We start from the raw sequence: 22,239 nt of genomic DNA on the forward strand, positions 1-22,239 counted from the left end.
AATAGTTTTTAATAATGCTAAATACTATTGTGTTTGTAGATTATGAATATGATACAAAATTATATTTTTTAAAAAGGTTTAACTTATATGTTTATTTTCATGGAATAATATGTAAACATATTTGGAAAAAAATTAAAGTTCATTATTCTTATAAAAAGTCTTCATTGATGGAGAAATTAATTATATGTAAAATATATATAGAGTGTTTATAAAATAGGTGTACTGTCTAATCAATAATTTTTATAAAACATAAAATTAAAAATGATATTTGCCCTTAAATAAATTTGTAGTATTTTTTTTTATATAAAATGAATAAATAAATTAAATTGCAGATTATCTTGTATTATTACAAATATTTCTTTAGAAAAAGATAATTTTTGGTGTTTGACAATTTCCGAGACCTCATGGTAATAAGTGATTATTCCTTGTTTATTTATTATGCATGTTTATTGTTTTTTTAAAAAAAAAAAAAAAATTACACAAAATAATTTGTAGCAAACTTATTATAACTTATTCCATTTTTTTTTTTATATTTACATAAAATACTATTTTTTGTAAGAAAATTACATCTTTACATTTAAAGAATTTATTTTATAATTTTACGATTTTTTATAAAAAAAAATAACACGAAAAGTCATAAGAAAACTACATAAAAATAACAAGAAAATAATATCAAAACAACTTAAAAATAACAACAAATTAACAAGAGTACAACATAATAAAAAGAGTGTATTTTCTGTAAATAAAATTATAAAAATCATAAAAATATTTAAAATTCTGTATAATCGTATTTTTGTAATTTTTTTTTTATTTTTGTGTATTTGTGAAATAAACTTTTTTTTTTCTTTTGAAAAACTTACACCACTTTTTCGATATAAGAAAAGTGGGCTGGGCTTAATGTTTGGGTTGGCCTAGTTGATAATTTATGGTTTATTCTATCTTAGAACTGCAGGTAGCAAGTGGGCTGGGCTTAATGTTTGGGCCCAGTTGATAACATGGTTTATTCTACAAGTCCACAAAGCGAATTATAGCAGCAAAGAAAGAGAAAGTGAAAGAGGTTGATTTAGTTGGTGGACTAGAACAAGAACCCAATAAGTCTACTATACTTTCTCTTTAAAAATGGTTTAGTGAAACATAACTAATGGACCTGGCCCATTGGATGATCTACCTTTAGGGGTAAGATGAAAAATACCACTTTTATTAATCAATTAATCAAATCTACCTCTATTTTTATATTTAATTGAAACATACTTTTTGTTATATGTATTGTACCCAAAATACCCTGACATAAGAGAGTCACATGGAGAGTATCTTGAAGTGACAGGGGCAAAATTGGTACAATATTTAAAAAAAGAGGTAAAAATAATAGACTTTAAAAAAGAGAGTAAAAATAAAAGAAGACAATATAAAAAGGATATAGAGTGCAATTTCCTCTAACTTTTATCTAATTACTAAAATTTTATGATCGGATTAAAGCTTAGAATCTAACATCAAAGTCTGTTGATCCCTAGCCATGTTCGGGGACTTGGAGGTTGTGGGTTCAAACGAGTGACACTAACATTCATTTTTTTTTTCACTTTAAGGATCTACATTGCCACGTAAGGATTTGACTATGTGTCCGCGTCTAGGTCTTGGGTTCGGGTATGCGTCTACATATGCATTTGCGTCCACTTTCCAAGTTCGAGTCTAAATTTGGTATAGGTCCCGATTCGCTCATTTGAGTCTTGGGTCCGAGTCCGCATTCGCATCCAGGTAATGGGCTCGAGTTCGACTCTCGGTCCCAAATTCAGGGTCGAGGTCGAGGTCTAGGTTGGGTACAAGGTTCGAGTCCCTAACTCCGGACCTTTTGTAAATAATATTAAATACAAGATAATACAAATCGTTATTACTATAATTAATTTTTTACATAAGATCGTATATTATAGTTACTATATACATTTGGTCTTTTTTTAAAAAAAAAAAAAAATCTACGCAATAATTTATTATAATATTAAAAATAAAATTTAAACAAATAGTTACAAGCGTGGTTGAATTTTTTTTTATATTTCTATTATTTATTTTGAACTTTATTTTAAGTTAAAACTGTAAAATATTTAAAATTTCTAAAAACATATAAGATCCAATTGTAATTACAATATAGACATATAAAACTAATTATAATATAATTTATTCTTTAAGTGCCAAAATAAAAGTTCACACTACTAGAGCATTTTTTTTTTTAAACGAGATGAGAATCACAGGGGAATTTCCCTCCCCTTGATAGGAACCAGCAAATTGGCTAAACAATCTAATCATTTTTGCTAAACTATCTGCTACAATATTAAATTTACGATTGATAAAAAAAAAGAACAATACCGAAACTTCTTAATTAAATCTAAAACCATCAAGAAAATATTTAAAAGAGACCAATTCAAAACACAACTTCTCTTTTGAAGTGCTTACACTTGCACTACCACTTTAGAGTCACATTGATATTCTTACTTAAATGGCTAGTTGGGTCATCCTTTAAAATTTTAAATATGCTATAAATTATATGCTATGAGTCAAATTAAATATTCCCATAATTTCCAGCCGTTGATTCAAAGTGATCATTAGGATATATCAATCTCATAGTTGACTAAAGCCACTAAGGCTAGCTTAGTGGTGAGGGAAGGATGGGAAAAGGGAAAAGTCATGAGTTCGAACCCAAGACTTTTAAGCTACAAGTTATTAATTGATTGTAAAATACCATTATGTTACAAAAAAAAAAAAAAAAAAAAAAAATCTCATAGTTGACTAATCTGTGAACCAACAAATTAAACAAAGTACACCAATAAAATAAGAGTAAGATGAAATATTTGATTAATTAAATTAAATGCTAATGGTTTGACTGGAAAAACCAACTAAAATATTATAAAAATAAATTATGCATTTTACTTTCAATGAAATATTCTTGTTCATGAAAATGAACCAATCAGATCCTTTCATTTGAAAAGTTAGTGATTGTAATATTAGGCATTCCACTTAATTTGGTCTACTAAAACATCAAAAAAGTTTGGTGATGAAGAGAAAAAAAATTAATAATTGGAGAGAGAATTTATAATATAAATTAATATATTTATATAATATGTACTGTTAATTATTAGGATATTGTTTTTTGCAATTGAAGTACTATATATATATAGGGATATAATTTTGTCCCGTCATGTATTTTCACGGAATGTATTCCGTGGTACATTAGATGGGTCTTAGGGTACATTAAATGAGTGTTAGGGTACGTTTCTACTTTTTAACCTTAATTACCCTTAGATCAATCTCAGCTGTCAGATCAAATAATTCTCTTATTTGACGGCTGCCGTACATCACGGATTACAATCCGTGAAAGTACAATAACAAAATAAAATCATATCCTTATAGGTCTCATTCCACACATGTTAAAAGTAATGCAAATAATGAGAATTTGATTCAAAGTGTAATAATAAGAATCAAATACCATTATTAATTAGTTCGTACTATTCTTGTTGGAAAACACATATGAGGAATATGTTCGTATACATAGCCAGGCTAACATATATTTAAATATATATTATTTATAATTTGTTTTGTTATATTTAAATATATATATATATATATATACTATATATAGGATAATATTCTTCTTATAATAGTATGTAGGGACATATATATAAATATTAATATATATATTTTTGGAAAAGGAAAATCTATTATTATATCACTAATTATTACTTATTGCTACTACTACGTACGTACTAATACTATACTATCAAAGCAATATTCTTAATATATACTATAATTTTGTATTGTTGAAAATCACATTATAATAATTATAATTATGAGCTTTGTGTGTAAAAGTAAATTTGTAAGTATGGCATAATCTTAAGTACGTTTATATAGTATTTTTTTTTATAGATAATGCATACATAGTAATAAATTGATGAAATTAATTTATAATATTCAGTTATATATTTTATAATTAATTTACACCCAATAATGTGAAACCGGTTAAGATTATAAGATATTGGAGGAGGAATGATAAAAATTATTTTAGAGTAAATTTATTTATAAAATATATGTATGTATATATTTTATTAAAAAATTCTTATATAGAAGTATAGTTTGTTAATAAGAGACTTAGAAAAATAATTACAATTTAGAAGTTATTCTTATTTATAATTGGCCCAAATTAGGATTTGATTTTTTTAAAACAAATTACAAGTTATTCTTGAATAGAGTATTCTTATATAAAAGTTCTACTGTATTTAATATAATACTAGCATATTTGATATTGATTTGTATTAATAGATTGTGTAAGGTTATAATATATTTTTAATAAACTCGACCCTAGCTAACACTGACTACGGGTTTGGGTCCGGATTCCAAGTGGGTTTGTGAGTCCAAGTTTGGGTCTTGGGTTTGGTTAGGGTCCGAGTCTCAGGTCCCGAGTTCGGGTTCAAGTCCTGGGTTTGGATCTGAGTCCAGTCCGAGACCAGTTCTGGATTCCAGGTCAAACAATAGGGTCCCATGTCCCAAGTCCAAGTCCAGGTCCTAAATTCGGGTGGTCTTGGGTCCTAGATTCGGATCTCATTAGGGTGTGGGTCTATATCCATTTCGGGTCCTAATTTAGATCTCTTATACGACTCTTATACAATCTAGCAAACTAAACATTTATAGCATATCTAATCGCATCATATATGCACAAATAATTACTAATTTGATTTGGATGATGTCATATGATATTAGCTATTTAATTAGTAATAAATAATAATTAATGAAGTCAAGCCACACTTCCACTACTAGTTTTGTTGTACCTTATTGGAGTATATAAATAGAGCAATGAAATTAGAGTAATTAACACACTAATTAATATTAATTAATTAAATTCATCACTTTCATTATCATCATCATCACTAGCGCATAGCCTTTATTTTTATATTGAGCATTGTTATTAGACACCCGTGATACTTATATAGTACCTTTAAACATGTCACTTTGAGATTGACTAGAAATACTTTCTAAAAATTATTACATTAAATTATATGAGACCTGATAGTTAATTAAATCAATACATAAGAGAATATTAAATACAGCTAGTACCTTTTAGCATTTCTTTTTTGCTCTTATTCTCCATCATTAATTACCACCTATCAAAATAATCCCTTATACTGCTTTTGGTATATTATTATATACCAAAAGTAAAAAGTAATAAAATTTTGATACACACATCTATATATGTCTACTCCTATATATATTACTCAAATTAATTGATATATAGCAATATTAATTATATCTTCATATAATATATACATAGCTTTTCTTTTAATAATCTCATATTGTGATCAATTACTATATTTACTAGTACAAGTCACAATGGTTTCTGCTGAAGCTCTTCGAACTCTAGTTGGTATCATAGGTATATCTATTTTTTTACTTAATTATTATTTATATATATACTTTGAGTATAGATATATGTGTGATTATTCTCAACATATATATAACATCAAAATTAGTATACTTATAATTTAACTTTATTAATTTCAGGAAACATCATATGCCTTTTTTTCTATTTGTCACCAGTGTAAGTTTATGTATATATATAAATAGTTTTGCTTATTAAAAAATTATCTTCTCTATATTAGTCATTATTTCTATGATAATTAAATATAAATAATTTGTGTGTATGTATATATTTATATAGGCCAACATTTGTTAGAATATGGAAGAAAGGGGCAGTGGAAGATTACTCGGCATTGCCATACCTTGCAACCCTAATGAGTTGCATGGTATGGACTCTCTACGGGCTGCCTATTGTGCATCCCGGGAGCACTTTGGTATTTACCATAAGCTTTTTAGGAGTTGTGATCGAGACTATCTTACTTATCATCTTCTTGATCTTTTCTGACAAGAAAAAACGACTTAAACTTCTTCTATTGTTGTTTCTCGAGCTCTTCATCATAGCTCTTCTCGCTACTTTATCTCTAACTCTATTTCACTCATACAAGAAGAGATCTTTGATTGTTGGTGTCGTCGGTGTTTCCTTCAGCATCGTCATGTACTTTTCGCCTTTGTCTGTCATGGTAATTAATTATAATCATTAAATTTTTTCTTAATATTATTTATATTTTTAAATTTTTGTTTTAATATTTGTGTATTAAAAATATCACTTGTAACTCAAATTTGGTTTCTTGTGGCAAAATAATCAGCTGAGAGTAGTATTTTTCAACTAACTTTTAAAACAAGTAGTGTTACTTGTAAAAAAAATTAATCATGAAATATTGAAAAATGTTTGCATGGGTTATAATACATTATAATTATAATTATAACTATAACATATTGTTGTAATTAAGAACTAGTGGTGCATGTATGTATACACACAATAAATTTCACATAGTATAATAATGTAATTTTTTTCTAATAGCTGAATTATATATATTATAGTGATGTATATATATGATTATATGTATTATAATAATTAAATAATGACAAGAGATTTTGTTATTTTATTATATTAATTATACAGAAGCTGGTGATATCAACAAAAAGTGTGGAGTTTATGCCATTCTCACTCTCACTTGCTGCATTCTTCAATTGTCTCGTTTGGTCTACTTATGCTCTTATCCGTTTTGACCCTTTTATCCTTGTAATATTCCTCAAACTTATTAATCACCTCTTCTTTATATATAATATATATGTATAATTGTCGAGTTGGTTAAGTACCCTTATGTTAAGTAACGATAATCGATTCACCATATTCATTTTGGTTATAAATTGTTTGAAATTTAATTTCGACATTATAAATTGTTTGAAATTTCTCAATTTTGTTATGACTACAACTAATGTAGTCATTAAGATCTTTTTCTACTGTAAGGGTATTTTTATAAACCCTAAGTCAATATATAAGTATATATTATATATAGGTAATTTTACATCTGAAATTAATAACAATAATAATTTCAGGTACCGAATGGATTAGGGGTAGTGTTTGGAGTAGCACAGCTGATTCTATATGGTGTTTATTACAAGTCAACAAATAAAATTATGGAAGAGAGGAAGGACAAAGAAGTAATTTTATCAGATGTAATGGTAGTTTCTTCTATTCAACTTCAACACAACAAAATTACTTCAACAACTACTTTTGCTCCTCATGATCATGATTCTAATAAGGATTAATTTTCCACTCTCTGATTCTTATATTTACATATATATATATACTAGCAAAAAACTACGTGCGAGGCACGTATACTAAATTTTATGCTAGGTTTTTTTTATGTTATTTGAAAGTGAGATTATTATTAAATACTGAATGCAATATATTAGTGTTTAAGAAAGCTTAATGATTTAAATATGTTCTTAAGTTAATCCAAAAATAAACTAAAAATATTATAGTGTTTAAGAAAGCTTAGTGTTTGCAATATATTAGTATATTTCATTAGTTGAGCAGCATTACACGAAAATATTTTTTTCCACAATATCTGCGAACATGACAGTAGATAGGCTCTTTGTATTGTCATCAAGTTCAACATATGCTATAGCACTGTAAAATGCATAATAAGATTGTTAGTATATTTTTTTTTATTTTAACTTAATTTCAATAACATCATATGTTTTTTGTAATATACCGTGGTGTAGGAAATCCTTCTTGGCCGCATGTTGGCTTGTCACATATGATTTTTTCATCGCAATTGTATTGCTCTATTTTTTTATGACATGCGTCACATGACATGTAATAAAAATTCTGGAGAGTATCAGTTATTTTTATTGCCGCCTCAATCCAAAAATATTTTTTGTACATCCAAATCAAATGGTGTTAATAATAGTAAGATATTGAAACAAAAATTTTATAAAGTAAATATTATAGTAGTTTTATCTCATTCAGTTGCAGATTTTTCGTCAACTCTGAAATTTGGATGTTAGTCACTATTTCGTGTAATCCAACAAAAGATTTTGGAGAAGATTCATATGTCAAGCAGTTTGCTATTGCGTTTTTAATTTCTGTTTCGTTACTCTCCGCCCTTAAAATAGAGTAAGTATTATTATAAATATAGTATACAAAAATTTAATTTTTTTTGTAAAATGTGTATCTATAATAGTATGTGTATTTGATTTTATGAGTATTACCATTCCTTCAGTGCTTCTGCCTCTGGGAGTTGAGGATTGATTTTGAAGGTACTCGTGTCGCGTGACGATAGAGACAGCCCTAAATCAAAATGTATGTGTTAATTGAATTTTTGAATTTTTGCTTTTAAATATCAATAGTTTAACTTGGTTTGAACAATTAGTTTTGATCCCAATATTATGGGTCTGTCTTCGATTACTTCTGCTATTTGTAAGCATTCATCGTGGACTTTATGCCCCCACATCGTCAAACATACTGGTTTGAAGCTACAACTTTGTAAAGAAAAAAAAATGTATTAGCATAAATTTTGTTAAATAGTATTTAATATATCGCAATAAAAATGAACACAAGGGTGTATTTATAGTGGTAGATTAAATGTATAGTTTACCTTTCATCAATTAAATATATCTCTTGAATTGTATGTAGTTCATAGGGAGTGTTGACTTCTTTTGGTGGGTTCATTTTGAGAGCAATAGCCAAAATATCTAATAAATTGAAATATTAAATAATTAGTCAATGAGGAATATATATTTATGAAAATTAAATTGTAAATACCTATTGGTTTGCTGAATTCTTTAGGTGTATGCAGGTTGCTAAACGGAATGAAATCATAGTTTGGTGCTGATACCTGGTTGTCTTCTGTTTGGAATTCTTCGATTTCTGTTCTTGAGTTCACTGTCCAAGAATATTTGTAGTCTTGCTTTTTATCGAAAGGTGGGGCTGTTTTTTTTTACATAGGCGTTGCTGATGTAGTAAGTGTGGAACACTTTCAAAGTGTTTTCTATAGCATCAATTTCAGTGCCAAATATTACTGCTTCAACATCATTACCCTGTGTTCATTTTTAAGGAAAAAAATATATTTATGAAATAATAATCTGTTGCAGCGTGTTTATAGTCAGAATTCGGAAAATATAGCATTTATTAGTAGAGTATTGACAATTTCAACGGTAAATAAATTAATTGTATACCTTTTTATCTGCTAACATAAGCTTTTGATATTTGAGTGGTGAACTCTTGCTTGTCCGCTTTCCAGATTTTTCTAACACTCTCATTTCAATCTTCCAACTTTCTGTAGTTGGAGTGATGTCCTTAATTGTTGTGTATATTGTAGCCATTTATTCACCTGTTTTCAAATAAAACAATAGATAGACAAAATAAAAAAATATAGTAATGACTACGTAATCAATAAAAAGAGTCATAAAATGTAATCAATATCTTATTAATTATAATAATACTGATTATCAATTAATATCTAAGATCAATAATTCAATTTTAAATCATTAATAATAACAATGACTAAATATCTAGAAAAATATATAGAGAATATATAAAGAATCACGTAATGAAACATCAATTAAAATATAATGAAAGAGAAGTGAGAAGTAGATTTGGCTTAATTTTATTAGGTTAGAAGGGAACTAATTAAGGCTAAAGTTTCACATTAATAAAAGAAATAGAAATTATAGAGATACATAAAAAAATTGATTAACAATTAATTAATTATAAAACAAAATATGTAGTGAATCAATAAATGTGAACTCAGACTAAATAAATGTGAAAACACAATTTAAGGTATTGTTATATTTAGTTTTTGTTTTAGGTAATGTATTTCTCTTTTAGGTAATGTATTTTTTCAAAAAAAAAAGGTAATGTATTTTTGTAGAACCAATACAATTTAAAGTATTGTATATTTGTAATACCAATACAATTTATACAAATTAGATAACCTTTTCTTTTTCTCTTCGAAAACAATACGAAGAAGAAGAAGCAAATTAATGATTTTCCTTTCATTTTTTTTATACTTGTCTCTATAGAAGTCGTAATATGAACCGAGCTGTTAGTTTTGATATATATACCTGATCTTTCTATTCTATGGCATATTAAGATTTTTTTATTTTTTTGTTCTTTATTTATTTTTTTTTTGGGGTTAAATATTTGAAAAATATTAAGTGTGAAAATATCTTGAATTTTTTAAAAATTTAAAATTCATATTAATTTTTTTTTTTAATGTGATTTGAATAAGTGAAATATTTTATGATATTTGAATAGTGAGACACTATAGACTATTTTTTTTTTTTAGTTTTTAATATTAAAATATTGTGTCTATGATTAAATTTTTATATTTATATAAATATTATAATGTGAGATAATTTAATAAATTAGTATAGTAATAAAGAATATTTTTTATGGTAAATTTTAGTATTGTGATTAGAATATAAGAAAAAATTAATGTTAAAATTATATTTTTTTAAGTATTATTTTGATACTATATTTTAATTTGACTATTGGAGTTGCCACTATATTAATTGTATATAATATCCGAATAAAATTTTTACTGTCACCATAATATGAATTGACCTTTAAAGAGGTACGATTGAGACAATAATCAATCTCAAAGATCATGAAGTTTTTTAAAGAAGTAAAAAAAAAACAATGAATTAACCTTTGTGTATTCTTTTTAAATGGGTTGTGATTCTCGAATATTTAATATCAGTTCAAATATCAATTCAAATATTAATGGGATTTGTTTTATTATTATTTTATTAAATAAAAATAAAAAACCACCCATGAATTTCTCATAAACTAAGAATTTCAGTTATATAGGCACACTTTATATAGAATAGATATATTGATAATATTACTGTATAATTTAATGATATTATTGTATAATGCAATAAAAGAAAGAAAAAAAAAAGAATTATTAAGATATCAAATTGTTTTAACATCATAAATAATTAATATCATATTCATTAATATATAACATCTATGTATAAGTGTTTGCAATATATAAAATAAAATAATTTCTGGTATAAATACTTAAATTTAACTCGGTTGTAAATAAATATCTAAGTTTAATTTTTTGTAGTAATAATATTTAAGTTATATTTCTTGAACTTCATAGCTATTTGACCGTTAAATGTCAAATCATTATCCACACGTATCATTTTCTTATTAGTATATTTAAACAATTTTCTTAAATAAAAATTTAAAGACCTGGATCAAGCAACAATTGATACACTATCACAGAGCACACTTGGTTACACTTCTTGTTCATTGAGTTACACATTCCACTGCCTAAACTCCTGTTGTGTGGTGTGACAACGTAAGTACAGGTTTTCTAACTGCTAATCCAGATTTACATGATCACACAAAGCACATAGAACTAAATCTCTATTTGTGAGAGAGAAAATTCTTCAACAAATGGTCCAACTGAAACATATTATAGCTTTTGATCAATTTACTGATGGTCTAACCAAGCTGATTTTTAGTCAACTGTTCTCTTCTTTTAGATACAAACTCAAAATTGGTGATCCTACCAATTATAAGTTTAAGAGTGTGTATTGGAAACAATTTGTTACTTTGACTATATATATATATATATGTTAGTTACCCAACTGTCATTAGTTGGTTATATTGGTTCAGTGTTTGTTACATATGCTTGTATATAAGCTCATGTAACTCATGCTTAATAAATATAGTTTTTTCTCTCTCTCTTTCTTTTTCCTTGTCTTTACTTTCCTTTCTTTTGTAAAAATATTTGGCAACAATTGATCTAGTACTTTATAACAAGTACTCTTAGTGATCATTAAATTGATTGGATAAATTATGTTAATATATTGAGAAAATTTTATTGATATTGTGACAGTCAGTAGTCCCGTGATCCGTAAGGGGAAATACCGGGTAAGCTGTGCAATCCCACATCGCCTGGAGAAGGTCAAGTGGGATGATTCTGAGACTGTGTAGGTATGGGACTACACAGTTGAAGAGAGCATAAATAGATTGATTGGTACTACCTATATCAACAAGGTGCATCTTGTTTTTCGGTAGCCCATCACGAAAGAATTCCATAGTTAAGCGTGCTTGACCTGGGGCAATTTCAGGATGGGTGACCTCCTGGGAAGTTTTCCCAGGAAGTGTGTGAGTGAGGACAAAGCACGCTGGAAACACTCGTGTTGGTCTGTAGGATCAGTCGTCAGTCCATGAAGCAGCCAGAGTGACGTACTCGTGTATAAGAGCCATTCATTCCGTGGGTGTAAGGACCTAATATGGAGGCTTGAAGCGGGGACGTTACAAAATGGTATCAGAGCCTTGACCCAGCCGCAAGTGTGGTCGACGAGGACGTCGGACCCCGTAAGGGGGGTGATTGTGACAGTCAGTAGTCCCGTGATCCGTAAGGGGAAATATCGGGTAAGCTGTGCAATCCCACATCGCCTGGGGAAGGTCAAGTGGGATGATTCTGAGACTGTGTAGGTATGGGACTAAACAGTTGAAGAGAGCTTAAATGGATTGATTGGTACTACCTATATCAACAATGTGCATCTTGTTTTTTGGTAGCCCATCACGAAAGAACTCCATAGTTAAGCGTGCTTGACCTGGGGCAATTTCAGGATAGGTGAGCTCCTGGGAAGTTTTCCCAGGAAGTGTGTGAGTGAGGACAAAGCACGCTGGAAACACTCGTGTTGGTCTGTAGGGTCAGTCGTCAGTCCAAGAAGCAGCCAGAGTGACGTACTCGTGTATAAGAGTCATTCATTCCGTGGGTGTAAGGACCTAATGGAGGCTTGAAGCGGGGACGTTACAGATATACAATAGCTAAGTCGATCAAATGATTTTTAATCGTTAAAAAAGTTACGTACATCAAATTAAATTTTGATCAAATAATTTTTAATCGTTAAAAAAGTTATGTACACCAAATTAAATTTTGATCAAATGAGTTTTAATCGTTAAAAAAGTTACGCACATCAAATTAAATTTTGATTAAATTTTATTAAAATAAAATACTTTTATACATAGTGGGATGCATTCTGCGTGACCATAAAAACTTACTGAATAAATTCTCAATAGTATTTTATGGCAGTAAGATTATATATTCTTCTTCTTTTTGGTGAATTATATGGCGGTAAAATTATTGATTTGATTAGATATAATAGCTTTATATAAATATATATATATATATATATATATATATTTGTGTTGTGGGAATAGAAAGTCGATTCTAGTTTTTTTGATATGGTGAAATTTGAAGAATTAATTCGATTCACCAATTTAATCAATCAAATCCAAGAGTGAAATTGATATGTTCTATATATGTTATGATATTGTATCATTTTCATATGCCATAAATGATAGAATGTAGTTATTATATTTATTAAATATTTTCTTTCACATTATTATATATATTGAAATTTGTAAAATGTATTAATATATATATATATATATATACTAAAAAAATAATTATTTTATATTTAGTGATAATTTTTTCGTCGCAACATAAATTTTTTATAATAATGTGATTTTTAATCACAACAAAAAATTACTTGTGATTAAAACATAATATTTAGCTACAAATTATTACTAATTTAGTTATTTGTTGTGCCTAAAAATATATTTAGTCACAATAAATTGTAATTTTTGTAACCAATATTTTTAGTCACGGACCTTTTAGTCACAACATAGGAATATAATAATTTATAATTAGTTATAACTTATTTTTTTTTACTTTCATTCACAAGTTTTGTTGTAACTAAAAGTAAAATTTTTTGTATTTATATAATATTATTAAGTGAATATTCATTAATATATACACACATACATATTATTATTATTATTATTATTATTATTATTATTATTATTATTATTATTATTATATATAATCAAGCCAACATTAATTAATATGGTATACTACTATATATACATAATTATATTCTTCACACGTCAAATTAATCTTATATTGGGCATTTGTTCTCTCTAATTGGGAGGGGGGCAATAAATTAGTGGAATTAAGTATATATACTTTCATATAAATATATATAAATGAATTATAATATATACTAATTATATAGAAGATATTAATTATAACAATCAATAAAGCCCTCTTTGGGCTCTTATTATTAATCACCTAATTATAATTTCTCTGAGTTTTTTCATTCTTCAAATAATGGTTTCTGCTGAAGTTGCTCGAACTTTTGTTGGTATATTAGGTAATAATTATGTGTTAATTATTATTATTATTATTATAAACTACTCATAATTCATCACTTTTATTTTCTCTAATTACTGCTACTTTTTTTTTTAATGACAACAACTATTATTTTTATTAACTAGATTTTTTTTTATTATTATTGTGGCACAATTAATGAGATTTGTTTAACTACAAAGTAAATATATTTACTACACCAATTAATTAAGTTAAATATATATGTATATGAATTTTATTACAGAAATCTTCATAATTTTTTGCTTATTAATTAATTTGTTTATAATAATATTAATAAACTGATATTGTGATTCATTTGCATGCATGCAGGAAACATCATTACACTCTTTTTCTTCTTGTCCCCAATGTACGTAAACTTATTATTAATTATCAATTATTAATTATATTCTGATCAGAGAAATAAACTCCAGTTTCATATATTTAAAATTGATTAGTAACAAAACTTAGTTGAATTAGAAAAGCTCATGCTTTTGATTTAATTAGACTTCATACAAATATTAAGACTAATAACTATATAGCATCACTAACTATATGAGTGAAAACAACAAAAAACTATTCATCAACCCATATTTTAATAAACAAATTAAAATGTATAATGTAACCCCAAAATAAAAATTATATATCATCATAACTTTTCAGGCCAACAATGATAGATATATGGAGAAAAGGTTCAGTGGAGCAATACTCAGCAACACCATACCTCGCAACCCTAATGAATTGTTTGTTGTGTAGCCTATATGGGCTACCAATGGTGCAACCCGAAAGATTTCTTGTACTGACTATCAATGCGACAGGGATTTTGATCGAATTTTGCTTCATCTTATTTTACTTTCTTTTCTCAGACAAGAAAACTAGAATTAAATTGCTTGTGGTAGTGGTCTTGGAGCTCATTTTTACTTTCATTTTTACATTTTTGGTTTTAAACCTTGTTCATACTCATGCTAAAAGGTCACTCATAGTTGGCATTGCTTGTGTCTTCATCAACATTTTGATGTATTCTGCACCTTTGACCATCATGGTAAGTCATCTTTAATCCGATGTATATACAATAATATTTGTAGATAATTAATGTATTGGTTAATTAGGAGAGAATTTTTAACAATGGCAAAAATTTAAGGGCACAATTTGAAGTAATAGATTTTTTAAGAAAAAAAAAACTATGCATAAAGGAAAATTTAACATGTTATTTAAAAAATTGATTCTCACTAGTTATGTATTTAATTTTATAATTTTATTTTTAGCGTGGTTTATTAAAACTTAATATCTTTATATATTAAAAGTGCCTATCTAACGGCATTTTTAAAAAAAAAAGAAAAATATAGATATTTACCTTATATGTTTGTGATTATTTTTAGTTTTATTTTTAATTTTACCACCAAGAGGAGAAGGTTAAAAAATATTAGAATATGAAAATATTATTGGTGCTTATTAGTAATTATTATAACATAATTATGTTTTACGTACTAAATATTAGAATAAATTGTTCAAATTATTATAACATAATTATGTTTTACTTACTAAATATACTGACACATATTTTATTTTTTTAAAATAAATTGTTCAAATAATTATACTATTTTAATTATTAATTAAAATAAAAAACTAAAATATTAAATAAAACTAATAGTACGTGGCTTGGCACGTAACGATCATCTAGTATATATATATATATATATGAAGTTTTAAAATAATTATATTATGCAATCATAAAATATGACTAAAATCTTACTATTTAATAATTTATGGACTTATTATTGAATTTTATATATGGGAGTGATTTTTTGTGATAATTTTGAATTGATCTAACGGTTAAAAATCAAAATTAATACATCAAACTAAGTCTAAAATACATTCCGCAGTGTACATAAAACAAATCTTATAATTAAATACATAATGGAATGCATTTTATTTTTTGTTTTTTTTTTTTTTTTTTATGAAAAGGTATTGAGTACATTAATTGAATGAATTTGATAAATTTTTCTAGTTAAATATGCTCATAATATGTCAAAAATAATGCTCATCACTTTTCTTTCAAGGGAAAAAATACATACGACAATGGTCTTTGCTAGTAGAACGAAGAAACGACATTAATATGGTTGTAGTTTTCTTTGTCGTTTTGATCTGATATTGTCGTTTTGTTACAGAAAATGGTGATTAGGACAAAAAGTGTGGAATACATGCCATTCTTTCTGTCTGTTGCGTCTGTTGTGAATGGTAGTGTTTGGGTTGCTTATTCTCTCATTCGATTTGATATCATAATTTTGGTAATTTACCAAACTCAACTCTTTTATTATTTTCATATCTTAAATTTCAATTTCATGCATCCATTAATTAAGCAAAATTATTGGGGTTTTTTCTTTTTTACTTATTTTTGAAAATTAATTAAAAAGAATGGAAATTTATCTAGTATTTACAAGTATGAATTTAGAAAATGACATGAAATATTGCAGACCACCTAGTAGTTATAAGAGATTTATTAATACTTGTTTATTATTATTATTATTTAATAAATTAGAAACTTCATTATGCATGCATGTTTTTGTAGACAAAATAATTAGTAACCAACTTCTAACTTACTCCATTTTTCAAAATAAGATCAAATATATATATATATATTTTTTTTTTGTGAAAATTACACATTTGATGGGTTTTTATATTATTTGTGAAAATATATAGCTTTTTGTTTAGAATAATTAGTTTTTGGGAAAAAAATTTAAAATATAGAGAAAAAAGTATAATGTTATTGTTACTGGTTACCCTGAGATAATACCGTAAGCTATTTTTTTCATATATTTTTTAAAAAATTTCTTAGAAAATATATGTATTTTTTTTTTTTTTTGAAAAAAGCTAAAATTTACTAAAAAAAAATTTCAGTTGCTTATATAGTATTGAATCATGGAACTGCAGATATCATGTGGGTTGGGCTTATTACTTGGGCTGGCCCAGTTGACACTTTATGGTTTATTCTACAAGTCCACAAAGAAAATTATGGAAGCAAGGAAAGGGAAGGAGGTTGATTTATCAAAAGTGGTTGTAGTGGATGAAGTACTTGAACTTCAATGTAAAACAAGAACCCAACAAGGACAACAATAATAGGGTTGCCATCTAAATTGCTTATCAAAAATGGCCCCAAAACTACTTGAAATGGAGAGAAAGAGAAGTGATGTTTTGAGATATAAAATTTAGGGAAATTCTACAATGCACCCCCTTAAAATGGATACATTGATGCACTCTTATCTGTTTTAGCACCGGAAATAATTTTTTAGTCAAATTTTTTCTCATGGTCATGTACGTTATAGTTATTTAAGACATCCTGCAAAATTTTAAGAAATTTGGAAAAGTTTAACACGCCAAAAAATACGTTCAAACAGTGTGTTGCACGCGTGATTATTTTATTTTATACGCGTGTAAAATAGACTGTTTGAACATTATTTTCTATATTGTAAATTATTCTGAATTTCTCAAAATTTTGTAGGTTATCTTAAATAGCTATAACGTACATGAATATGAAAAAAAATTAGATTAAAAAATTCTTTCGGATGCTGAAACAAGTCAAGGGTGCATCAGTACATCCCTTTTAAGGGAGTGCATTGTAGAATCACCCTAAAATTTATTACTAAAATAATAGTAATTTACGGCATAAATACTTAAGTTTAATTCTCAGTTGCAAATAAATACTTAAGTTTAATTCTCAGTTGCAAATAAATACTTAAGTTTAATTTTTAGCGGTAATATACCTAAGTTATATTTCTGGAACTTTGTAAGTACCCCGACAGTTACATGTCAAGTTATTATCCACGTATCATTTTTTTATTTGTATATTTAATTTATTTTTTTTAATATAAAAATAAAAATTTATGACTTAGACCAATCAGGAATTCTCACATGGCAGTTTACTTAATACTTAATAATTAAGTACCTACAGAGTTCTAGAAATATAACTTAGGTATTATTGGTGCTAAAAATTAAACTTAAAAATTTATTTGCAACTGAGAGTTAAATTTAAATATTCATGGTGCAAATTACTCCTAAAAAAACATTAATTCTTACTAATGAACAAAAACAAAAATCACCATTAATAACTCTTTTAACATTATATAATATATATAAATATATATATATGAAGGAATAGGTCACTGCAAAATTTCTTCAAGAATATTATCTATGATGATATCTATAATATATACGAATATACAAATATATATTATCACTACTTCATGTGCAAAATTATTCTCATATATAGAGATTCTCTAATTGTTATAAAGAGTAAATTTGTAACATGTGTTATATGCCCACTCATAAGAAAACAAATAAATAAATAAATAAAAATTCCTAGCTCTTATATTTTCTGCTTTTTTTTTTTTTAATGTATGGTAATTAATTGGTAATATCATGTAAATGGTAGACGTTTTTATCAAATTAGAAATATAATTAATTGGTATGATTAATTACTTTCAATAGAATGATTCCTAACACTAAGAATCCTTCTAGATTGGCCAAAAAAATAGCAATATTATTATTTTAGTCAAAATGTAATAATTAATATTTGTACATCCAGTAATAAAAATTTGAGAATATATAAGAAAAAATATCACTATAAGACCATCCTAATCATCTTTAAAATTTTGATTAATCATATGTATTAAAAAAGCAATAAATTATTGAGTTATATATAATTATAGCTAAACCTTTTTTAGAGACAAATATTTTATTTTCTGGTCAAAGCTTAAAAGTGACAATTAATTAATTAAAAAATATTTATTTATTAAAAAAATTATTAATATCTCCTCCACATAAATAAAAGAGAAATTTACATCAAGTGACGTAAATTTCATTTTAATTATAAAATTCTGCCCGGATATTTAATTATGCAAAATACCGTTGGTTTTAATAGTAATACCGCCCATTTTCATATTAAAATACCGCTGGTCCTTCTTCCTCTGACAAACAATTTTTTTTTGTCCTTTTATTATTTTGCTTTGTTTTTCTTATATAGCAGAGGTACGGATCCAATTATTTGACACCTATTTTCTTTTTTTTTTCTTTTCTTTTTTGTCTTTTTATTTTATAATATTATAAAAAAACTTTTTTTTTTTAAGTTTTAAATTTTTTCCCGGCCATATTAATAATTATTTAGGTTTAAAAATTATACTATTGTGATTTACTCTTCAAAATGATCATTTTAATATAATAAGAAGCAAATATTTTTTTACCTTCACCAATAAAAATGATAAAAAATATATGTAACTTTTTAATTTTTTTTATATTTGATTAACCACATATGTTATATGAGAATAATTAAAGAATGGTCAAAGTTTAAATTTTACTTAAATTTAATAAACTAACCAATTTCACGAGCTACTAAAAGTTAACATATTGTATATTTTCTAAGTTTGTGTTATAGAAAAATTTCAATAAATTTTTAAAGTAATTTATAAAGGATACCAAATAGTATTTAATTATTATTATACTAATTTTGTTGATAAAGTTAAAAGGTAACACTTACATATAAATATATATGTGATTATTACTTAATAGTAACTTTTTTATGTAATTATAATTATTAATTTCTTAAAAATACTTACAATTAACGTGAAAATTTACTTAAAAAAAATAATCTAGATACAGTTAAATAAGTAATAGATTAGTTACTAAATCATATATATATATATAGAATAAGTCTATTTAATAGAGTTATTCAGGTAAAAAAAAAAGTAAAATTGTTTTAAGATATTTTTTAAAAAACGATAAAGTAACTAAATAGTATTTTAAACATTATACCATTAGTTATATTATGAAAACTATTATACTTATAGTTGCACTCATAAGTTATGTAGTAAATATTTATACTTTATTGTATCTCATTAAATTCTCAAATATGTTTCGAAAGTAATGAAAATGTTGATACAAATATAAAAAGTAACATAGAATTATCTTAAATAAAATATTGTTACTTAAAATAAAGTTTTAATAATGTAATTAATTTTGTGATATTTAGGATACTATTTAGTTTCTTTAGGTAATGAACTATATATGAGATAATATTATCATAAAGTTACACTTAGAAAAACTAATTAATATCTTAGTGTCTTACTTTTTAACTACACATAGTAACTTTTAAATATAAAATAAATAAAAGATTATTGTGAAATATTGAATGCTGTTTGAGTTTAAGATTGAGTTAATTGTTATTTTTTTTTTTTTTGAATAAAATAAAATAAAATATGTAAAAGAAACTTAAAAATTACTTTTAATTCTAAGTATTTTATTGTAAGGGTGAAAAAATATATATTTATCATATGCATTTAAATAATCACCTTAAAAAGTAGGTTGAGTTGGTACCATTCTTGAGTTAAAACAGTTAATGATGAAACTAAGTTCTTCTTTTACACAATTATCAAAGAGAAAGACACAGAAGTAGACAAAAATAATAAATAAAAAAAAAACAAAAAGCTGCCATGCAAATGCAATAAAGATAGAGAAAAGAAAAAAAATGCTAAGTGCGGACTTAAGAAAATGAAAAGGAAAGAGATGATATTATTTTGTACGGTACCGTATGAGATTGATTAAAATATCTAACCAGAATTGTGTAATTTTTCTATAATATACGTATATTATTGAAAACCCCCCTAAATAAAAATTATAATTTTTTATGTTCCTGGTAACAAAGCAGCCAGACGATTACAACAATTTCTTTTTCCAAGATAATTGAGAATTGATAGACAATAACATTTATGAAGCTATAACCTTTTTTTTTGCCAACTTTTAAAAAAAATCAATTCAATTGTATTAACACTTGTTTCTAAAATTAAGTATCCAAATACACTTAGTGATTATCGTCCTATCGTCTGCTCCAATATTTTTTATAAAGCTGCTACAAAGTTAATCTGCTCGAGGCTCAAAACAATCCTCCCAAATTTAGTTGCTCAAAACCAAGGAGAATTTGTGCAAGGAACGTTCATAGGCCACAATATAATGATATATCAAGATCTTATTCAGCATTATAGAAGGAAAATAAGCAAAATCAATTGTATGATTAAACTGGATCTACAAAAAGCATACGACACCATCGAGTGGGACTTCATAGAAGAGATGCTATATGCTTTAAAATTTCTAGGCAAGTTCGTTAAGCTGATAATGCCTTGTGTTCGAACACCAAGATTCTCTTTGATGTTCAATGGTACCTTGCATGGTTTCTTTGAGGCAAAGAAAGATTTGAGACAAGACGATCCAATGTATCCCTTCTCTTTGTCTTAGGCATGCAATATCTCTCTAGAATCATGAAAAAAAGTTGGGCAGAAGCAAGAATTTAAATTCCATGAAAGGTGTGGAGACTTGAAGTTAAATCACCTAAGCTTTGCAAATGATGTCCTTCTATTTTGCAATGGAGATTTCAAGGGCACTTATCTCATGTTACAAGGCATTAAATTGTTTTCACAAACATCAAGTTTCATGCCTAAACCCACAAAAACTGCTTTCTATTGTAGTAATATGAGTAAGAAAGATGTCCAATGAGTGCTAGCTAGATGCCTCGGGTTTCAAAAGACATGAGCTACCATTTAGGTACTTGGATGTACCAATCTGTCCTAAGAGAATTTTAGCAAAGGAATGTAGTATTCTTGTTAACAAGATTGTGGCTAGAATAAGAACATGGAGTGTTGAAAACTTGTCATTTGATGGGCGAGTTGTGCTCATCAACTCAATATTAATGGCTATCCATTCCTACTAGTGTCAAGTGATAATGCTGCAAAAAAAATGTAAGTAAAATTGAAGCTATACGTCGTGGTTTCTTGTGAATGGTAGTCACATGTTAACAGGGACAGTAGTTGTTGCTTGGAATACTCTATGCCAACCTAAATCTTCGGGTGGAATGGGATTTAGAAGCATTTTAGATTGAAATGTAGCATATATGTTTGGACTATAGTCAAGAAGGAGGATATTTTGTGGGTGAAATTAGTACATAATGAGTATGTGAGGAAAGAAGAATGGTAGAATTATATAAAGTCTCAGTTTAGGCAACTGATATTGGCAAAAGCTAGTAACAATTAAAGAAAAGTGAAGAATTTGATTGATACAAATCATTTCACTGCTAGCATGTTCAAAATTTCCCAAGGATATCAACTCTTTTGCC

General features: G+C 26.4%; 2 protein-coding genes and 1 long non-coding RNA gene across 5 annotated transcripts; 2 read left to right on the top strand and 1 right to left on the bottom strand.

The window, feature by feature from the left end:
- The first annotated feature begins 5,270 nt into the window (after positions 1-5,270).
- Positions 5,271-8,382, top strand: LOC115716812 (bidirectional sugar transporter SWEET4). Of its 2 annotated transcripts, XR_009687997.1 has the most exons (7): positions 5,278-5,410; positions 5,539-5,575; positions 5,696-6,074; positions 6,518-6,637; positions 6,955-7,080; positions 7,874-8,020; positions 8,127-8,382. XR_009687997.1 is itself a non-coding variant. In XM_030645719.2 (5 exons), exons 1-5 carry the CDS (start codon positions 5,368-5,370, stop codon positions 7,165-7,167), a joined length of 792 nt encoding a protein of 263 aa, XP_030501579.1. In that variant the 5' UTR covers positions 5,271-5,367; the 3' UTR covers positions 7,168-7,203. The 2 variants fall into 2 exon arrangements, 1 of the variants encoding a protein (XP_030501579.1); XM_030645719.2 differs by lacking the exons at positions 7,874-8,020; positions 8,127-8,382 and having other exon boundaries at positions 5,271-5,410; positions 6,955-7,203.
- Positions 7,873-9,275, bottom strand: LOC115715574 (uncharacterized). 2 transcript variants are annotated; one of them, XR_009687999.1, is made up of 4 exons: positions 9,082-9,275; positions 8,669-8,943; positions 8,116-8,194; positions 7,873-8,009 (listed from the first exon to the last, which is right to left on the bottom strand). It is a non-coding gene; the product is annotated as an uncharacterized LOC115715574 (long non-coding RNA). The 2 variants fall into 2 exon arrangements; XR_009687998.1 differs by lacking the exon at positions 7,873-8,009 and having other exon boundaries at positions 8,085-8,194.
- A 4,542-nt stretch (positions 9,276-13,817) lies between these two features.
- LOC115716720 (bidirectional sugar transporter SWEET4) lies at positions 13,818-17,986 on the top strand. Its single transcript, XM_030645596.2, has 5 exons — positions 13,818-14,091; positions 14,418-14,454; positions 14,748-15,126; positions 16,253-16,372; positions 17,016-17,986. Exons 1-5 carry the CDS (start codon positions 14,049-14,051, stop codon positions 17,199-17,201), a joined length of 765 nt encoding a protein of 254 aa, XP_030501456.1. The 5' UTR covers positions 13,818-14,048; the 3' UTR covers positions 17,202-17,986.
- Positions 17,987-22,239: the final 4,253 nt, after the last annotated feature.

The sequence above is a fragment of the Cannabis sativa genome, chromosome 5, assembly GCF_029168945.1.
Source record: "Cannabis sativa cultivar Pink pepper isolate KNU-18-1 chromosome 5, ASM2916894v1, whole genome shotgun sequence".
Classification (NCBI taxonomy): Eukaryota; Viridiplantae; Streptophyta; class Magnoliopsida; order Rosales; family Cannabaceae; genus Cannabis; species Cannabis sativa.